The sequence below is a fragment of the Oncorhynchus mykiss genome, chromosome 13 (assembly GCF_013265735.2).
Source record: "Oncorhynchus mykiss isolate Arlee chromosome 13, USDA_OmykA_1.1, whole genome shotgun sequence".
Lineage (NCBI taxonomy): Eukaryota > Metazoa > Chordata > Actinopteri > Salmoniformes > Salmonidae > Oncorhynchus > Oncorhynchus mykiss.
This window is the reverse complement of record NC_048577.1, coordinates 56,989,792-57,007,990: the sequence shown is the minus strand read 5'-3', so window position 1 is coordinate 57,007,990 and position 18,199 is coordinate 56,989,792. Positions and strand designations below refer to the sequence as shown.

The window sequence follows — 18,199 nt, the reverse complement described above, 5'->3', positions numbered from 1 at the left end:
CTGTTACTGTGGAGAGAAGGGCAGCGCAATATCAAATGCTGCATTCAATGCCACTGTCTGGCGGTGGTTGTAGGTCTAACAAATGTTTTTCTGATTGATAAACAGTGAGTCTCAGTGTCATCACAATCCTGCCAGGTACGTAGCTTTGTAGAGTTGAGTGGCTGTTTTGCAATAACAAATAAACACAAACTGTGTATAATGTATTTATGCTAGGTTAACTGGCTAACGTTAGCTACGGTGGCTAGCTATAAATATTGTAAACAAACGTTTATATAGATAGCTATAATACAGTAACTTAACGTTAGCTAGCTAATAGTAGCTAGTACTTTTTCAGCAGTAACACAACACAACAAGCCAGAGCTGAGTAACCTAATTTCTGCTAAATTAAAAAGGTATCAGATTGCTCTCTCTCTCACAAGCTGCTGTTTTGAGAGACCACAAGAAAACCAAACAACGAAGTAATTTGAAAATAAATGTATGTTATCAGCCTCATACCTTTCAAACCCACGTCTTTTGCGCACAGATGTATAATGTTGCCTAGCAACCAGGCAGCAGGACTGGGCTACATGGAACACGGAAACGTTTATAGCTACACAGTTTTAAACTATTTCACAGAGGATACAGTTCTTCCGATATGCACTATGCGAACCAATGTAAGCATTACTATGGGGGTTCTTTGTGAATATTATGTACTTAAATTACAATTATTAGAATCAAGGGAATCATTAATGTTTATCTCTTCTAGCCAGGATCAGCGCTGTATTGGTCAGGATTTCCTGAAATATGCCATGTAACCCAGAGTTTATCTAGCTAGTTTATCCCATCGAGTGCAGTATGTTAGAAATTATCGGGATATTCAGAATCAAGTCAATCAAACAACAACAATAGTTTGATAGTACAGATTGTAGGGAAAGGTTTAAAGTAATTTCCCCAAACAACAATACTTTATTGTTAATATTAATATATATATATATATATATATATATATATATATATATATATATATATATATATATATATATTTTAAATGTAACCTTTATTTAACTTGGCAAGTAAGTTAAGAACACATTATTATGTACAATAACGGCCTACACCGGCCAAACCCGGACGACGCTGGGCCAATTGTGCGCTGCCCTATGGGACTCCCAATCACTGCAGGTTGTGATACATAACATGAACAGTAACGTTAACATCGATCACATCCAGCAAAGGCTTGGATCTTGTGCATAGATAGCTATCTTTAGTGTTGGTGGTGAACATACCCTGGATAGCTGCTAATTTTGATCGACAATAAATCCAGCCATACAGATTGATATCTCAGTTTTATCTTCCAATGTGGTTGCTCAGTGGGAGGGACTTGCAGAAAATGCGCCTCTCTTCCAGCTTCTGTCATTCTGTGGGTATTGTTTGTTGTCATAAAGATGGAGTTCTTACTGGGCAATCCGTACAGCACTCCTGTGGGCCAGTGCTTAGGTAAGTTACCAGCTATAGATACTGTTTAATCAGGTCTTATAAAGCCATAATGTAAGGTTTGAATGGTGACTTACATGTGTTATTGTACGGCATTCAGAAGCACCAGTAGCGAGCTAAGCTAGCTAGCTGTAGCATCATCGACCAGCTACAGTAACCTTATAAATATCGGTTCGCGGCTAGCCCATGCAAACGTTAGCTAAGCTAATTGGAATCAGGGTGGCACATTTGCTGGAAAGTACAAATTTGCTCCAAATGAAGCGAAATTATTTCACGAGGGAGTTTTGTACTGGATTCTCCTTTGTTTTGAAATGCAATGATACAACAGCCGGGGAACAGTTTTTCAATTGAAATTGTTTATCAATTACGATGTGCGGTCTCATTTGCCAAATAGTGTTTTTATGACACTGACTAGTGCTTTTAAAGTAATTAATGAATTCACATTCGAACAGTTGGTCTGTATTCTTTAAGTCCGTACAGGCATGACATTGATAATGGAAGGGGATAAACGGGAAGATACGTCATTTGACATTTGACTATGCTGAAAAATGCAGACAAATCACAATGAGCTTTCTCACAAATACTGATGACACATTAGCAAAACACCCTTCAAAGATGATTCATTGCAGCTTCACTTCTATTACGAGAAGATAGACTTGCATTGTCAACCACGGGTGGCTATGTTGCCAGCCTTTCAGTGACTAGCTGACCTAGATTTTTATTTAACTTTTTATTTATTTATTTAACTAGGAGGGCAAGTCAGTTAAGAACAAATTCTTATTTACAATGACGGCCTACCCGGGGAACAGTGGGTTAACTGAACTGCCTTGTTCAGGGGCAGAACAACAGATTTTTACCTTGTCAGTTCGGGATTCGATCCAGCAACCTTTCGGTTACTGGCCCAACGTTCTAACCACTAGGCTACCAGCCGCCACTAAACCGTGCCCAGTTTTTTTCCATGGGCTCCGTTGTTAGGGTGGTAGTTCGGTCAGTTGGGATTGTAATGAATGGTGATGAGGAAGCTAGTCGACATCCCCCTGTAGCTTCCCTCAAAGTTCCTCCTTCCCCTCAATGCCCTCCCTCCTGCAGTTCCTAAAGACATAGCTTTTTTCCGGGCAGTTTCCTGCACTGTCATTGGGACGATGAGCTTCAACAGTGTTTATTTGGACTGAAATATTGACTTGAATATTGAAGTGTTTATGGGCATTAAAGGCATAAGAAAATAAACATGTTAGAAGCTCTTCTGTGTTCCTGATTAGCCCAATACCTAATGGAAATGGCATTTTGTGTAGCCTAACCTGTTACTACCTTCAGGCTTTTATTTTCCACCCTGTCTGTATGGTTTATTGTAGCTCAGTAAGCCACACATAATGCCCTGGACCAGAGCTAGGTTCATACTGAGGCCTTGTACAGTAGGGCATGCAAAATTATATGGATAGGGAATGCCTGATTTGATAGGCTTGGTCCACTGTGTAGTGTGCATAGATCTTCTATCTACTGTACTAATAACCATGACAGTTAGCTTTACGAACAGCTTTAAGGCTTTTATAATCACAGTCATAATATTTTGAAGCTCAGTTAGCCTAGTTTGTTTACCCCTGCAACAGGTGTAACTGGCTCAGTCTGTGGACATTTCTCCAGGCCCTGCTCCTGGGCCTGTGATTTGGGAGATAACAGAAGGAAAATAACGGAGTGATCCCTGCGGTTGGGATTGGTCTAGATGTGGTAAAGCAGGAATCATTTTTCACTTCTAGGTGAGGGGGGTCTAGGCTATTTGACAACTTCTATAGCACCTCCATATTATAAGTTAAATAAAACATTTCAAAATAGCGTTGTTATTGGCTTGCTTCTTTTGAGGGCTGTTTAACAAGTGTGGACTTCTAAGTTCTGTGGCTATATACTCAGCCGTGTGTTTTATCACTGGTGATCATTTCCATAAGCATCATTGTCTCTTATATAGTTGCCTGGGAGTTTCTGACGACCAGAAGGGCCCAACATTGGCTATTACTCATATATAAAGCACTTCTCCAGAAACGCCCATACTACCTCATTTCTAAATTGGAAATCTAGTAACTACAAGACTCAGTCTCTAGACTGGTTGGTCCTAGAGGATCCGCGGGTTCCCTCTGAGTTAGGGAAGACTGCTTTCAGTTACTATGGCCCTCTGTCCTGGAATGACCTACAGGTCACTCTGAAACTTGATTATTTGGTCCCAAATTCTGAATTTTGGGCTCTTGTTTTTATCGATTGTATATATTATTTACTACTGCCCTTTTTAGTGTATTGTAATTCATTTGAAATGTGGTAACTGTAATTTGGTTGAATGGTTTCTCACATTGCTTAAGCTGTTGTTCTCAGGGCACCAATGGAAATGAGACCCTGGTCTCAATGGGTTCCCCAGATTAAATAAAGGTTAATAATATAAAATAAAAGGTAATACAATGGACTGTTGCCAACCCCAGGTTGTGCAGACTCTGTGATAAAGTGTAGCCTGGCCAGAAGGAGAGTGTGGCTGGGCTGAGATAAGATGTGGTTGTGATGATTGGATGGGACTGGGCTGAGGCTAGGTAGGACTCTACTGGGCCTATGTACCCTCAGGCAGGGACTGTGTCCTTCATTGATAGAGTCACTGATTATCTAACAGCACATTTACATCCACAGCAAAACTATTGGATTGGCGATTGCACGAACAATGGAACATGGCAGAATACTAACCAGGGCTCAATGGATAGAATAGTTAGGCTATACATGTTTTATAAAGACATTAGCTACAACTATATCAATATCTATATGTTTTAAAGGTTTTTGTGCAGTATTCTTACAGCTCAAGGCCGTTGCTACAACCATAATTATTCTATGTTATGAAGATCCTAGTACTGTACAGGGCATACGATTCACTTTCTGGTCCACCAGCCACTGTGGCAGGTAGATTTAAACAATAAGGCCCGAGGGGGTGTGGTATATGGCCAATATACCACGGATAAGGAATGTTCTTTTGCATGACGCAACGTGGAGTGCCTGGATACAGCCCTTGCCCTTATTGGCAATATACCACAAACACCCGAGGTACCTTATTGCTATTATAAACTGGTTACCAATGTAATTAGAGCAGTAAAAATACATGTTTTGGCATACCCGTGGTATATGGTCTGATATCCCAAGGCTTTCAGCCAATCACGGCTTTCAGCCAAACAGCATTCAGTGCTCGAACCACCCAGTTTCTACCAGCCACTCAGATTTTTTCCCCTGCTAAAATTATACCAACAAAACACAAAAAAACAGATGAGCATGCTTTAATGTTTCTGAAACAATACTTGTATTATTAGTAAGAAATAATGTGTTAAATTGTTTAATTTCATTTTTGTGACCTGCGTCATTAAACCAAACTATCACAGATGAGACAAACATTTTCACCTGCCCATTTAAGGGTGGGAGGTTACCGTGGTAGCTCGACTCCAGTCATGTTTGAGCCTGTGATTGAGTCTGACTAGTAGAGGTGTTGTTTTCTCTTCCCTTGCAATTGAAACTCAAACATAGAAAAACAACCTAGCCTGTGAACAACACAATGTAAATGGACAAGTCTCACTTCAGTAGACTTTCAGTTCAAGTAAATTAGACCAATATTTATGCCTGTGCGCAGCGCTTATAAAAATTAACTTCTAAAAATGTACCTTTCGCTCAACTCTTCGCATGCACCCAGGGTTCCAGCGTAAGATGGAATAGGCTATATAGGATTCGTAGTTCATAGACTTAATTTACCAGCTATGAAACAAAACGGCAAAATACTTTGAAAAAAGCTACTGGAGCATTTATTTTACTATAAATGTGATCGAACTTGACTTTTTATTCACATGCGAGTGAAATGCTTGCACTGTGGAGCCCTGACAACCCGCCAACGTGGCTGGTGAAATAGACATTTTACCCACCAATGACAAAATCTACCCGCAGGTGTTAATTTTAGGCCCTGGTACTGTATCCTTACTGCTCAAGGCCCTAGCTACAACCATAACTATCCTATGTTATAAAGGTCTTCAGTACTGTATCCTTACTGCTCAAGGCCCTAGCTACAACCATAACTATCCTATGTTATAAAGGTCTTCAGTACTGTATCCTTACTGCTCAAGGCCTTAGCTACAACCATAACTATCCTATGTTATAAAGGTCTTCAGTACTGTATCCTTACTGCTCAAGGCCTTAGCTACAACCATAACTATCCTATGTTATAAAGGTCTTCAGTACTGTATCCTTACTGCTCAAGGCCCTAGCTACAACCATAACTATCCTATGTTATAAAGGTCTTCAGTACTGTATCCTTACTGCTCAAGGCCCTAGCTACAACCATAACTGGTACTCTACTTCCGGCGCCGACAGAGATGGCCGCCTCGCTTCGCGTTCCTAGGAAACTATGCAGTTTTTTGTTTTTTTACGTGTTATTTCTTACATTAGTACCCCAGGTCATCTTAGGTTTCATTACATACAGTCGAGAAGAACTACTGAATATAAGATCAGCATCAACTCACCATCAGTACGACCAAGAATATGTTTTTCGCGACGCGGATCCTGTGTTCTGCCTTACAAACAGGACAACGGAGTGGATCCTATGCAGCGACCCAAAAAAACGACTCCGAAAGAGAGGGAAACGAGGCGGTCTTCTGGTCAGACTCCGGAGACGGGCACAGCGCGCACCACTCCCTAGCATTCTTCTTGCCAATGTCCAGTCTCTTGACAACAAGGTTGATGAAATCCGAGCAAGGGTAGCATTCCAGAGGGACATCAGAGACTGTAACGTTCTTTGCTTCACGGAAACGTGGCTTACTGGAGAGACGCTATCCGAAGCGGTGCAGCCAACAGGTTTCTCCACGCATCGCGCAGACAGGAAAAAACATCTTTCTGGTAAAAAGAGGGGCGGGGGCGTATGCCTTATGACTAACGTGACATGGTGCGATGAAAGAAACATACAGGAACTCAAATCCTTCTGTTCACCTGATTTAGAATTCCTCACAATCAAATGTAGACCGCATTATCTACCAAGAGAATTCTCTTCGATTATAATCACAGCCGTATATATCCCCCCCCAAGCAGACACATCGATGGCTCTGAACGAACTTTATTTAACTCTCTGCAAACTGGAAACAATTTATCCGGAGGCTGCATTCATTGTAGCTGGGGATTTTAACAAGGCTAATCTGAAAACAAGACTCCCCAAATTTTATCAGCATATCGATTGCGCAACCAGGGGAGGAAAGACCTTGGACCATTGTTACTCTAACTTCCGCGACGCATATAAGGCCCTGCCCCGCCCCCCTTTCGGAAAAGCTGACCACGACTCCATTTTGTTGATCCCTGCCTACAGACAGAAACTAAAACAAGAGGCTCCCACGCTGAGGTCTGTCCAACGCTGGTCCGACCAAGCTGACTCCACACTCCAAGACTGCTTCCATCACGTGGACTGGGAGATGTTTCGTATTGCGTCAGATAACAACATTGACGAATACGCTGATTCGGTGTGCGAGTTCATTAGAACGTGCGTTGAAGATGTCGTTCCCATAGCAACGATTAAAACATTCCCTAACCAGAAACCGTGGATTGATGGCAGCATTCGTGTGAAACTGAAAGCGCGAACCACTGCTTTTAATCAGGGCAAGGTGTCTGGTAACATGACCGAATACAAACAGTGCAGCTATTCCCTCCGCAAGGCTATCAAACAAGCTAAGCGCCAGTACAGAGACAAAGTAGAATCTCAATTCAACGGCTCAGACACAAGAGGCATGTGGCAGGGTCTACAGTCAATTACGGACTACAGGAAGAAACCCAGCCCAGTCACGGACCAGGATGTCTTGCTCCCAGGCAGACTAAATAACTTTTTTTGCCCGCTTTGAGGACAATACAGTGCCACTGACACGGCCTGCAACGAAAACATGCGGTCTCTCCTTCACTGCAGCCGAGGTGAGTAAGACATTTAAACGTGTTAACCCTCGCAAGGCTGCAGGCCCAGATGGCATCCCCAGCCGCGCCCTCAGAGCATGCGCAGACCAGCTGGCCGGTGTGTTTACGGACATATTCAATCAATCCCTATACCAGTCTGCTGTTCCCACATGCTTCAAGAGGGCCACCATTGTTCCTGTTCCCAAGAAAGCTAAGGTAACTGAGCTAAATGACTACCGCCCCGTAGCACTCACATCCGTCATCATGAAGTGCTTTGAGAGACTAGTCAAGGACCATATCACCTCCACCCTACCTGACACCCTAGACCCACTCCAATTTGCTTACCGCCCAAATAGGTCCACAGACGATGCAATCTCAACCACACTGCACACTGCCCTAACCCATCTGGACAAGAGGAATACCTATGTGAGAATGCTGTTCATCGACTACAGCTCGGCATTCAACACCATAGTACCCTCCAAGCTCGTCATCAAGCTCGAGACCCTGGGTCTCGACCCCGCCCTGTGCAACTGGGTACTGGACTTCCTGACGGGCCGCCCCCAGGTGGTGAGGGTAGGCAACAACATCTCCTCCCCGCTGATCCTCAACACTGGGGCCCCACAAGGTTGCGTTCTGAGCCCTCTCCTGTACTCCCTGTTCACCCACGACTGCGTGGCCACGCACGCCTCCAACTCAATCATCAAGTTTGCGGACGACACAACAGTGGTAGGCTTGATTACCAACAACGATGAGACGGCCTACAGGGAGGAGGTGAGGGCCCTCGGAGTGTGGTGTCAGGAAAACAACCTCACACTCAACGTCAACAAAACTAAGGAGATGATTGTGGACTTCAGGAAACAGCAGAGGGAACACCCCCCTATCCACATCGATGGAACAGTAGTGGAGAGGGTAGCAAGTTTTAAGTTCCTCGGCATACACATCACAGACAAACTGAATTGGTCCACTCACACAGACAGCATCGTGAAGAAGGCGCAGCAGCGCCTCTTCAACCTCAGGAGGCTGAAGAAATTCGGCTTGTCACCAAAAGCACTCACAAACTTCTACAGATGCACAATCGAGAGCATCCTGGCGGGCTGTATCACCGCCTGGTATGGCAACTGCACCGCCCTCAACCGTAAGGCTCTCCAGAGGGTAGTGAGGTCTGCACAACGCATCACCGGGGGCAAACTACCTGCCCTCCAGGACACCTACACCACCCGATGTCACAGGAAGGCCATAAAGATCATCAAGGACATCAACCACCCGAGCCACTGCCTGTTCACCCCGCTATCATCCAGAAGGCGAGGTCAGTACAGGTGCATCAAAGCTGGGACCGAGAGACTGAAAAACAGCTTCTATCTCAAGGCCATCAGACTGTTAAACAGCCACCACTAACACTGAGTGGCTGCTGCCAACACACTGACACTGACTCAACTCCAGCCACTTTAATAATGGGAATTGATGGGAAATGATGTAAATATATCACTAGCCACTTTAAACAATGCTACCTTATATAAATGTTACTTACCCTACATTATTCATCTCATATGCATACGTATATACTGTACTCTATATCATCGACGGTATCCTTATGTAATACATGTATCACTAGCCACTTTATACTATACTATGCCACTTTGTTTACATACTCATCTCATTTGTACATACTGTACCCGATACCATCTACTGTATCTTGCCTATACTGCTCTGTACCATCACTCATTCATATATCCTTATGTACATATTCTTTATCCCCTTACACTGTGTACAAGACAGTAGTTTTGGAATTGTTAGTTAGATTACTTGTTATTACTGCATTGTCGGAACTAGAAGCACAAGCATTTCGCTACACTCGCATTAACATCTGCTAACCATGTGTATGTGACAAATAAAATTTGATTTGATTTGATTTGAACTATCCTATGTTATAAAGGTCTTCAGTATTGTATCCTTACTGCTCAAGGCCTTAGCTACAACCATAACTATCCTATGTTATAAAGGTCTTCAGTACTGTATCCTTACTGCTCAAGGCCCTAGCTACAACCATAACTATCCTATGTTATAAAGGTCTTCAGTACTGTATCCTTACTGCTCAGTTGAGATCATGTATAGCCTAACAAACTAGACAGCAGACAAGGTGAGCTGTCCTCTCTGCATTGTCGCTGAGAGAATCTCCTAGGATGTCACCCAGGCAGATTGCACAGTTTCCCATGCATTCAGTCCAGTTTCTCATGGTTAGGCCTTTTTCCGAAGATGAGATATTGATGTCTGAAGCTGATAATGGCCACAGTTTATTAGCCCCTAGTCATGCATCTGTGTGAAATCAGAATGGGAACATATCATGGGTATACTCTGGAGGAAGGAAGTTAGCCTGGTTCCAGATATATTTGTGCTGCCTTATCAACTCCATTGGTCATCATGGTCACAATCTGGGACCAGGTTAGAAGGAAGTTGGTCTGAGGAGGTGCAGAAGAAGGGTCTTTCATTGCTGTGAGTGTAGCCTACAGGCCAGGGTGTGTCCCCCTGCCCACTGCCCTGCTTCCCCAGCCAGCTTGGTGCCAAGTCATCCTAGATGGCCACCGCTGAACACCACCACACCAGCTAGGCTAAGTCCCTACTACCATCATCATCATTGTCAGCTCTGAGAGCGGTCTGCTCAGGTCACTACACACTGTGCCCAGCGAGCAGGAGAGTGGATCTTTAATTTCTTTAGGAGCTACTAGCTTTAAATCATCTGCCCCAGTGTGTTATCTCTCTGGTTGAGTGCTCACTGTACTGTGCTGTCCATAAAGGCATTCTGTCTGTCCGTGTGGATACAGTGCTGGTGGTGAGAGTGGTACCCAACACCACAGTACAGCAGCAGCAAGACAGGGGAAAGGGATCAGGTTCACTTCCCACAGAGGAAATGGGAGAGCACTCAGAGACAGGGCAACAGAACAGGCAGCAACCCTACTGATGAGGTTTGCATTGTGAATCTTAATTGTCCTTTCTCATTACCTTAAGTGGCCTGACAGGCAGGGGGTGGACAGGATGAGAGAGAGAGAGAGGCATGGTGGATGGTGTGTGTGTGTGTGTTAGCAAGTGTGTGTTTATGTTTGCAGTGTGTGTGCGTATTTGTGTGGATGGTGTGTTTGTTTGTGGTGGGTGGATTGTGTGTGTGTGGCTTGAGGTTTGATACTAGTGTAACTACTCTGTCTCAGAGTACAGTTGACCTAGATGCTGACTCCATCTCCTTCCTTTTAGCTGCTAAAGAGACAGAGACCATCATAGAGGGAAAGCAGCTACACATCCTGGAGGAAACAGAACAATCTGCCTGCCATCTCCATTAGTGGAAGGGTTAGTGTAGCTAGCAGGCCCATGGATTTGTCCCTAATGGGTTGGAGCACTCTCTGGTAATAAGCCCTCTATGACGAGATGTTGAAAAGAAGACTATAAGACAGAGGAATAGTTTGGTAACCATGGATACATGTTTGGGTCATATAATGAGCCAATTTCAAATGTTTATCTCAGAGCTATGCATTAGTGGATTGAGGAATAGGGAGGGGGAGAGGGAGGAAGACAGACAAAGGGGGGGAGAGAAAAGATAGTGGGATTGAGGAAGAGGGTATAGAGCGAGAGAACAGACAGGGAGCGAAGAGGGATCTGAAATGGAGATTTGTGGAGTTGGCAGTGGATGGCACAGCCTTCCGCCTGTGTGGCCACGTGACTGGTTGTACTGGTTTCACTCCATGGCACTGGGAGTGGGGGTGGAGCCTGGGTTGAACTTGCACCCAATCAGTCTCTCTTCTATTTTCAAAGCTCTGGCTGTAATGGCTGTCTTGTTCTGCGAATAGAGGCCTCAAAAAGGATGACTCTGTATAGGGCTGTTAGGGTGACCATATTACCGCCACACCGGTGGTCACGAGTCATGAGGGCAGTCAAATTCCACATGACCGTTTAGTCATGGTAATTAGCCTACTCCAAGCACTGATGCTGCTGATGGTCATTAGTAGCCTACCAAACTTGCTAACTGCCTGGTACTCAGCACTCTATTGTCCCTCTAATCACTCTGACATCAATGCAAATTGAATGGAAAATCTAATCAAACATTTCATGTGAGCTCATGTTGCTCAACATTTCTGTAGGCTATTGTGTGAGAAAAGAGATTTGATGGCCTCTATTAAAAAGAGGAGGATCCCATCCCATTTTCCACCATATTTTGCAAATAAATTCATAAAAAATCCAACAATGTGATTTTTCTGGATTTTTTTTCTAATTTTGTCTGTCATAGTTGAAGTGTACCTATGATGAAAATTACAGGCCTCATCTTTTTAAGTGGGAGAACAATTGGTGGCTGACTAAATACTTTTTTGCCCCACTGTACATATGAGATGAGTAATGTAGGGTATGTAAACATTATATTAAGTAGCATTGTTTAAAGTGGCTAGTGATATATTTTACGTCAATTTCCATCAATTCCCATTATTAAAGTGGCTAGAGTTGAGTCAGTGTGTTGGCAGCAGCCACTCAATGTTAGTGGTGGCTGTTTAACAGTCTGATGGCCTTGAAATAGATAGAAGCTGTTTTTCAGTCTCTCGGTCCCTGCTTTGATGCACCTGTACTGACCTCGCCTTCTGGATGATAGCGGGGTGAACAGGCAGTGGCTCGGGTGGTTGTTGTCCTTGATGATCTTTATGGCCTTCCTGGGTGGTGTAGGTGTCCTGGAGGGCAGGTAGTTTGCCCCCGGTGATGCGTTGTGCAGACCTCGCTACCCTCTGGAGAGCCTTACGGTTGTGGGCGGAGCAGTTGCCGTACCCGGCGGTGATACAGCCCGGCAGGATGCTCTCGATTGTGCATCTGTAGAAGTTTGTGAGTGCTTTTGGTGACAAGCCGTATTTCTTCAGCCTCCTGAGGTTGAAGAGGCGCTGCTGCGCCTTCTTCACGACGCTGTCTGTGTGGGTGGACCAATTCAGTTTGTCTGTGATGTGTACGCCGAGGAACTTAAAACTTACTACCCTCTCCACTACTGTCCCATCGATGTTGATAGGGGGGTGCTCCCTCTGCTGTTTCCTGAAGTCCACAATCATCTCCTTTGTTTTGTTGACATTGAGTGTGAGGTTATTTTCCTGACAACACTCTCCGAGGGCCCTCACCTCCTCCCTGTAGGCCGTCTCATCGTTGTTGGTAATCAAGCCTACCACTGTAGTGTCGTCCCTAAACTTGCTGATTGAGTTGGAGGCGTGCATGACCACGCAGTCGTGGGTGAACAGGGAGTACAGGAGAGGGCTCAGAACGCACCCTTGTGGGGCCCCAGTGTTGAGGATCAGCGGGGTGGAGATGTTACCTACCCTCACCACCTGGGAGCGGCCCGTCAGGAAGTCCAGTACCCAGTTTCACAGGGCGGGGTCGAGACCCAGGGTCTCGAGCTTGATGACGAGTTTGGAGGGTACTATGGTGTTAAATGCTGAGCTGTAGTCAATGAACATCATTCTCACATAGGTACAGCATTCTCACATTCCTCTTGTCCAGATGGGTTAGGGCAGTGTGCAGTGTGGTTGAGATTGCATCGTCTGTGGAACTGTTTGGGCGGTAAGTAAATTGGAGTGGGTCTGGGCGGTAAGCAAATTGGAGTGGGTCTAGGGTGTAAGGTAGGGTGGAGGTGATATGGTCCTTGACTAGTCTCTCAAAGCACTTCATGATGACGGAAGTGAGTGGTACGGGGCGGTAGTTGTTTAGCTCAGTTACGTTAGCTTTCTGGGGAACAGGAACAATGGTGGCCCTCTTGAAGCATGTGGGTACAGCAGACTGGGATAAGGATTGATTGAATATGTCCGTAAACACACCAGCCAGCTGGTCTGCGCATGCTCTGAGGACGCGGCTGGGGATGCCGTCTGGGCCTGCAGCCTTGCGAGGGTTAACACTTTTAAATGTTTTACTCACAATCTGTATGTGTTTTAATTTTTTAGAAGAAGGTGATTTGTAGCCCTAATAATCCATTATTGCACCATATTAGACTCTTAATTGATCACATATTCGTTCTATTCCAGGGCACAGCGGAGGAGCTTAATCGATTCCACTCCTCCATCAATACAACAGTGAACATTCGAAATTCACTGCCTGTGAAATACGTCTTCTTGACATTTTAAGGTAGAGGGATGGGGAGGTGGTTAGTACGGATCTATACAGGAAGCCGATTGACAGAAATTCCCTATTACGCGGAGACAGCTTCCACCCTACACCCCTAAAATATAACCTCCCCATTAGCCAATGCAGTCGCATACGTAGGATTTGTAGTACACGGAGTGACTAGGTCAAACAAACCGCCCATCTGGATGAGCGTTTCAGACGGCGGGGTTACCCAGAGGAATGGCTGCAGGACGCAAGGGAACGTTATAAAAATATGACCCAGGATGACAGCCTCACGTCCAAACCTCCCCGCTCTCCTGACCAATGCATTTAATGCTTCCTTCAGTACTCCCCACTTGGTAAACAGTTCAACCACCCCAACATCAGTCACATGGTGGTGAGGTCTGATCTTCCACCAGTGCCACGCAGTACCTTTCTAGACAGTGTGCCGGACGGTAACTATAGACGTGGCGGATGCACCAAATGTAACTTCACGAACAAATGCACAATGTTCAGTCACCCTATTACGTGCAAGGCCATTAAGATTAAGGACATCATTACATGTTCCACAAAACATGTGATATACCTGATCAAATGTATTTGTGGTCTATGTAGGAAAAAACACAAGGAGCTCTGAAACAAGGATAGCAGAACACAGGAGTAATATCAGGGCCCTTGACCAGAGAAACCCTGTGGCTGCTCATGTCATGGAGGCTCGTCACAACGTCAGCTCTTTGAGTCACATTGGTATGGAACATGTTAAGACTCCTAGGAGGGGCGGAGATACTGATCATCTATTACTGAGAAGAGGATTTAATTGGATTCACCTTGTGTGCACCGTGTCTCCTAGAGGTCTGAACCAAGAGTTTGGTATCAGACCATTGCTTACCTGAATATGTTCCCTTACTTTGATTTGTCTGGCCTTCCAGGTTACTCACTTGGTCATTTTTTAAATGTATATTATTTTGTGGAACCATTACATGTACTCATTTAATTATTAGAGATACACATGTGTTTTGCATCCACCTACATGTACTAATTTAATTATTAGAGATACACATGTGTTTTGCATCCACCTACATGTACTCATTTAATTATTAGAGATACACATGTGTTTTGCATCCACCTACATGTACTCATTTAATTATTAGAGATACACATGTGTTTTGCATCCACCATGCGTCGTGTCCACTGGTCATGTGAGGTGAAATGTGTATATTTTGGGATGTGAACACTGTTTGACCTGCTGGAGATTGGTTTCAGATTAAAGCGGTGAATTGGGAGCTTTAAAGGTGTGCAGGCCTTCTTGTTCTATACTAGAATCCTTTATTAGCGCAGCACCTATGTTTTTAAGGTTGTGCATATGACCACAAACTTTTCTATTGACAATATTAGCCTACCACTTGTGAATGATCTATTATCACTTCTCAAATCAAATTTTATTGGTCACAAACACATATTTAGCAGATGTTATTGCGGGTGTAGTGAAATCACTTGTAAAAGATGCCCAACTTGTGTGCAGTAAGGCAAGAAACAGCACATGCCTTTTTTTGTGCAACTTTTTCAAATCATAGTCACACACCTCATGTAGCCTAGCCCATACGCCTATATGTTTTAATAAGGTCAGTATCACACCTCATGTAGCCCAGCCCATACGCCTATATGTTTTAATAAGGTCAGTATCACACCTCATGTAGCCCAGCCCATAGGCCTATATGTTTTAATAAGGTCAGTATCACACCTCATGTAGCCTAGCCCATACGCCTATATGTTTTAATAAGGTCAGTATCACACCTCATGTAGCCCAGCCCATAGGCCTATATGTTTTAATAAGGTCATTATCACACCTCATGTAGCCCAGCCCATAGGCCTATATGTTTTAATAAGGTCAGTATCACACCTCATGTAGCCTAGCCCATAGGCCTATATGTTTTGTTAAGGTTTTTATCACAGCTAAAGTGGCCAAATAACGCCTTAAAATGAAGCACATTCATCCGCTTGAACGGGTGTAGAGCCTAACTGGCAAACATACACAGCGCGTGACCTTCATGTTGTAGGCTATGTGAGGAAGCCAGGAGATGCTAAATGTGTTTGTTAATTAACGGTCAATTACCGTGAGACCGGCAATTATTTGCTTCCCAATCAACTTCGGACAAAATCTCATGACCACAACAGCCCTAACTAGGTCTGGTCCTTTCCTTATCCCTTTCATTTTCGTCTTTCTCCCTCCCTCTTTTCCTCGCTCTCCCTGCTTGTCCGCTTTCCAATCCACTTGAGGAGATTACGTGGGGCGTGCCAGTGGAGATAGCAGTGGTTAAGACTTAACACTTAATGCTCTGCTGTTCACACACTGAGCCTGGGCAGCTAAACACCGTGTCATGCTGTTTACCTTGGCTTCTCATGTTCTGACATGTTGTTAGCAGAATACTGTCTTTGTGTACACAGGAAATACATTATTTTAGTAATATTTAGATTAGAGGCAGTGTGAAAGGAGAGAAACAGACACCAAAAGCATTAGTCCTTCACACAAGGTGGCCTCAGTGGTAGACTGTGTGATCTGGGCATGCCACACTGCTCTGAGCCCCTGGGCTGGAGGTGGAAATGTTCTGAGTGACTGAGCTAACCTAGAGCTAGTCTAGTCATCATGACTAACTTTTAAACATTTTAACTCTTAGCTCTGTATTTTGACTCTAAATACCTATAGCTCTTGCTGGCTCAGTTTCCTTATTTTCTCCCAGCCAAGAACAGGAGTGAGACTAGGTGTGCTTCCCAAATTACACCCCATTCCCTATGTAGTGCACTACTTCTGACCAGGGCTCAAAGGGAATTGTGTTCCATGTGGGACATGCAGTTCTTTAATCCTGTTTCATGGAGGGATGAATTCAGCATGGTAATTGGTCGACACCCGTGGTAGTGGACTTCCAGACGTCAGCTCAATTATGTCATTATAAAACTTCAATGTTACTGTGTTGAAAAGCCAATAGCCCAAATCCTGTCATGTTTCCCTCCATTACTTTCCTCTCTAAGACAATGCAGAGAACACCCATCCTGTTTGAATAGGTTCAAATGCATCACACACATTGGCTTACTATAGAAACCCTGTTACTGTTATCTCTTTTTACGTGCTTGGTTACACAACTTTTTCTCATGCCCTCAGTAATGTTACATAAGCCATGGAGTTTAGGCTAACTAGTGCGGCTTGTTGAGATAAGGGGACAGGTCACAGCGCAGTCAGACTGAAATATAGCCCAAGGCTTAGTGGACAGTGGGTTGGCAGAGTACTGACTCTAGGTCTGTTATAAAACCTGTTTTACATCTCCCATCTTGTCAATCAATCAATTAGGCCTCATTTATTTTATTTATTTGACATCAGCAGTTGTCACAAGCTGCCCAGCCTAGACCCCACAGAGCAAGAAAAGCAGAAGTGAAAGCACCAGGAAAAACTCCCTAGAAGGAAGAAACCTAGGTAGGAACCAGTCCCAAAGGGGTGGTTCATCCTTTTTGGGCTGTACCGATTATTCCTATGGGAAACTTCCTACTACTTAGTGTCCTCCTTGGTCCAAGGAGCAGGTTTGTTTACTTCCTGTTGTCTTTGACTTCCTGTTGTCTTTTCTAGAGAAGGCCACGGATGGCGGCCTGCAGGCTGAGGACTGGACCCTCAACATGGAGATCTGTGACATCATCAATGAGACGGAGGAAGGGTGAGAAACAGACTACATCAGTACACTTTCACCTGACTGAAAGACTGAAAGACTGACTGACTGACTGACTGGCTGAAAGACGGACTGACTGACTGACTGGCTGAAAGACGGACGGATTGACTGACTGGCTGAAAGACGGACGGACTGACTGAAAGACGGACTGGCTGACTGACTGAAAGGCTGACTGACTGAAATACTGACTGGCTGACTGACTGAAAGATGGACGGACTGACTGACTGAAAGATGGACTTACTGGCTGGCTGAAAGACTGACTGAAAGACGGACTGACTGGCTAAAAGACTGACTAACTGACTGACTGAAAGATGGGCTGGCTGGCTGGCTGAGATTGACTGATTGACTGACTGGCTGAAAGACGGGCTGGCTGGCTGAAAGACGGGCTGGCTGGCTGAAAGACGGGCTGACTGGCTAAAAGACGGGCTGGCTGGCTGAAAGACGGGCTGGCTGGCTGAAAGACGGGCTGGCTGGCTGAAAGACGGGCTGGCTGGCTGAAAGACGGGCTGGCTGGCTGAAAGACGGGCTGGCTGGCTGAAAGACGGGCTCGCTGGCTGCCTTACTGATTGACTGAACAAGTCAATCGCACAAACAAAAACCTCTTAACATACAAATGATGTGCACAAATACAATACAACTTTACAACAGACATTTGTCTTCTGCTCTGCTCTCAAACTCTCTACATGGCACACATCACACATGCAGTTGAGACAAGCACAGGGCCAAGCTGCAGTGCAGATAGAATGGAATGAGAATATCCTTTTTTACTAATTAGTGTTAACTTTTCTTTGAGTTTAATTTGATAAGTTGTTGACTCTCCTGAAATTGATTGAGTTCTGTGACCTTTAGGAAAAACTGGAGGGATTCAAACCTACAATTCTTTCCTCTTCCCCGAATCATTCTTCTGCTTCCCCTTTATCTATCTTTTCTCTCACTCACTCACTCACTCACTCACTCACTCACTCACTCACTCACTCACTCACTCA

The 18,199-nt window shown here is 44.5% G+C and overlaps 1 protein-coding gene across 6 annotated transcripts in view; it reads left to right on the top strand.

Moving 5' to 3' along the window:
• The window catches only part of LOC110486860 (TOM1-like protein 2), a 45,914-nt gene continuing 27,715 nt past the window's right edge, over positions 1-18,199 (top strand). For 4 of the 6 annotated variants that reach the window (XM_036941600.1, XM_036941597.1, XM_036941596.1 and 1 more), the window contains exons 1-2: positions 1,344-1,473; positions 17,117-17,201. In XM_036941600.1, the coding sequence (XP_036797495.1) occupies positions 1,422-1,473; positions 17,117-17,201 (137 nt within the window). In that variant the 5' untranslated portion in view covers positions 1,344-1,421. Of the gene's footprint in view, positions 136-554; positions 654-1,343; positions 1,474-17,116; positions 17,202-18,199 lie in introns of those variants that run through there. The other 2 variants (XM_036941598.1, XM_036941599.1) reach the window with 2 other exon arrangements.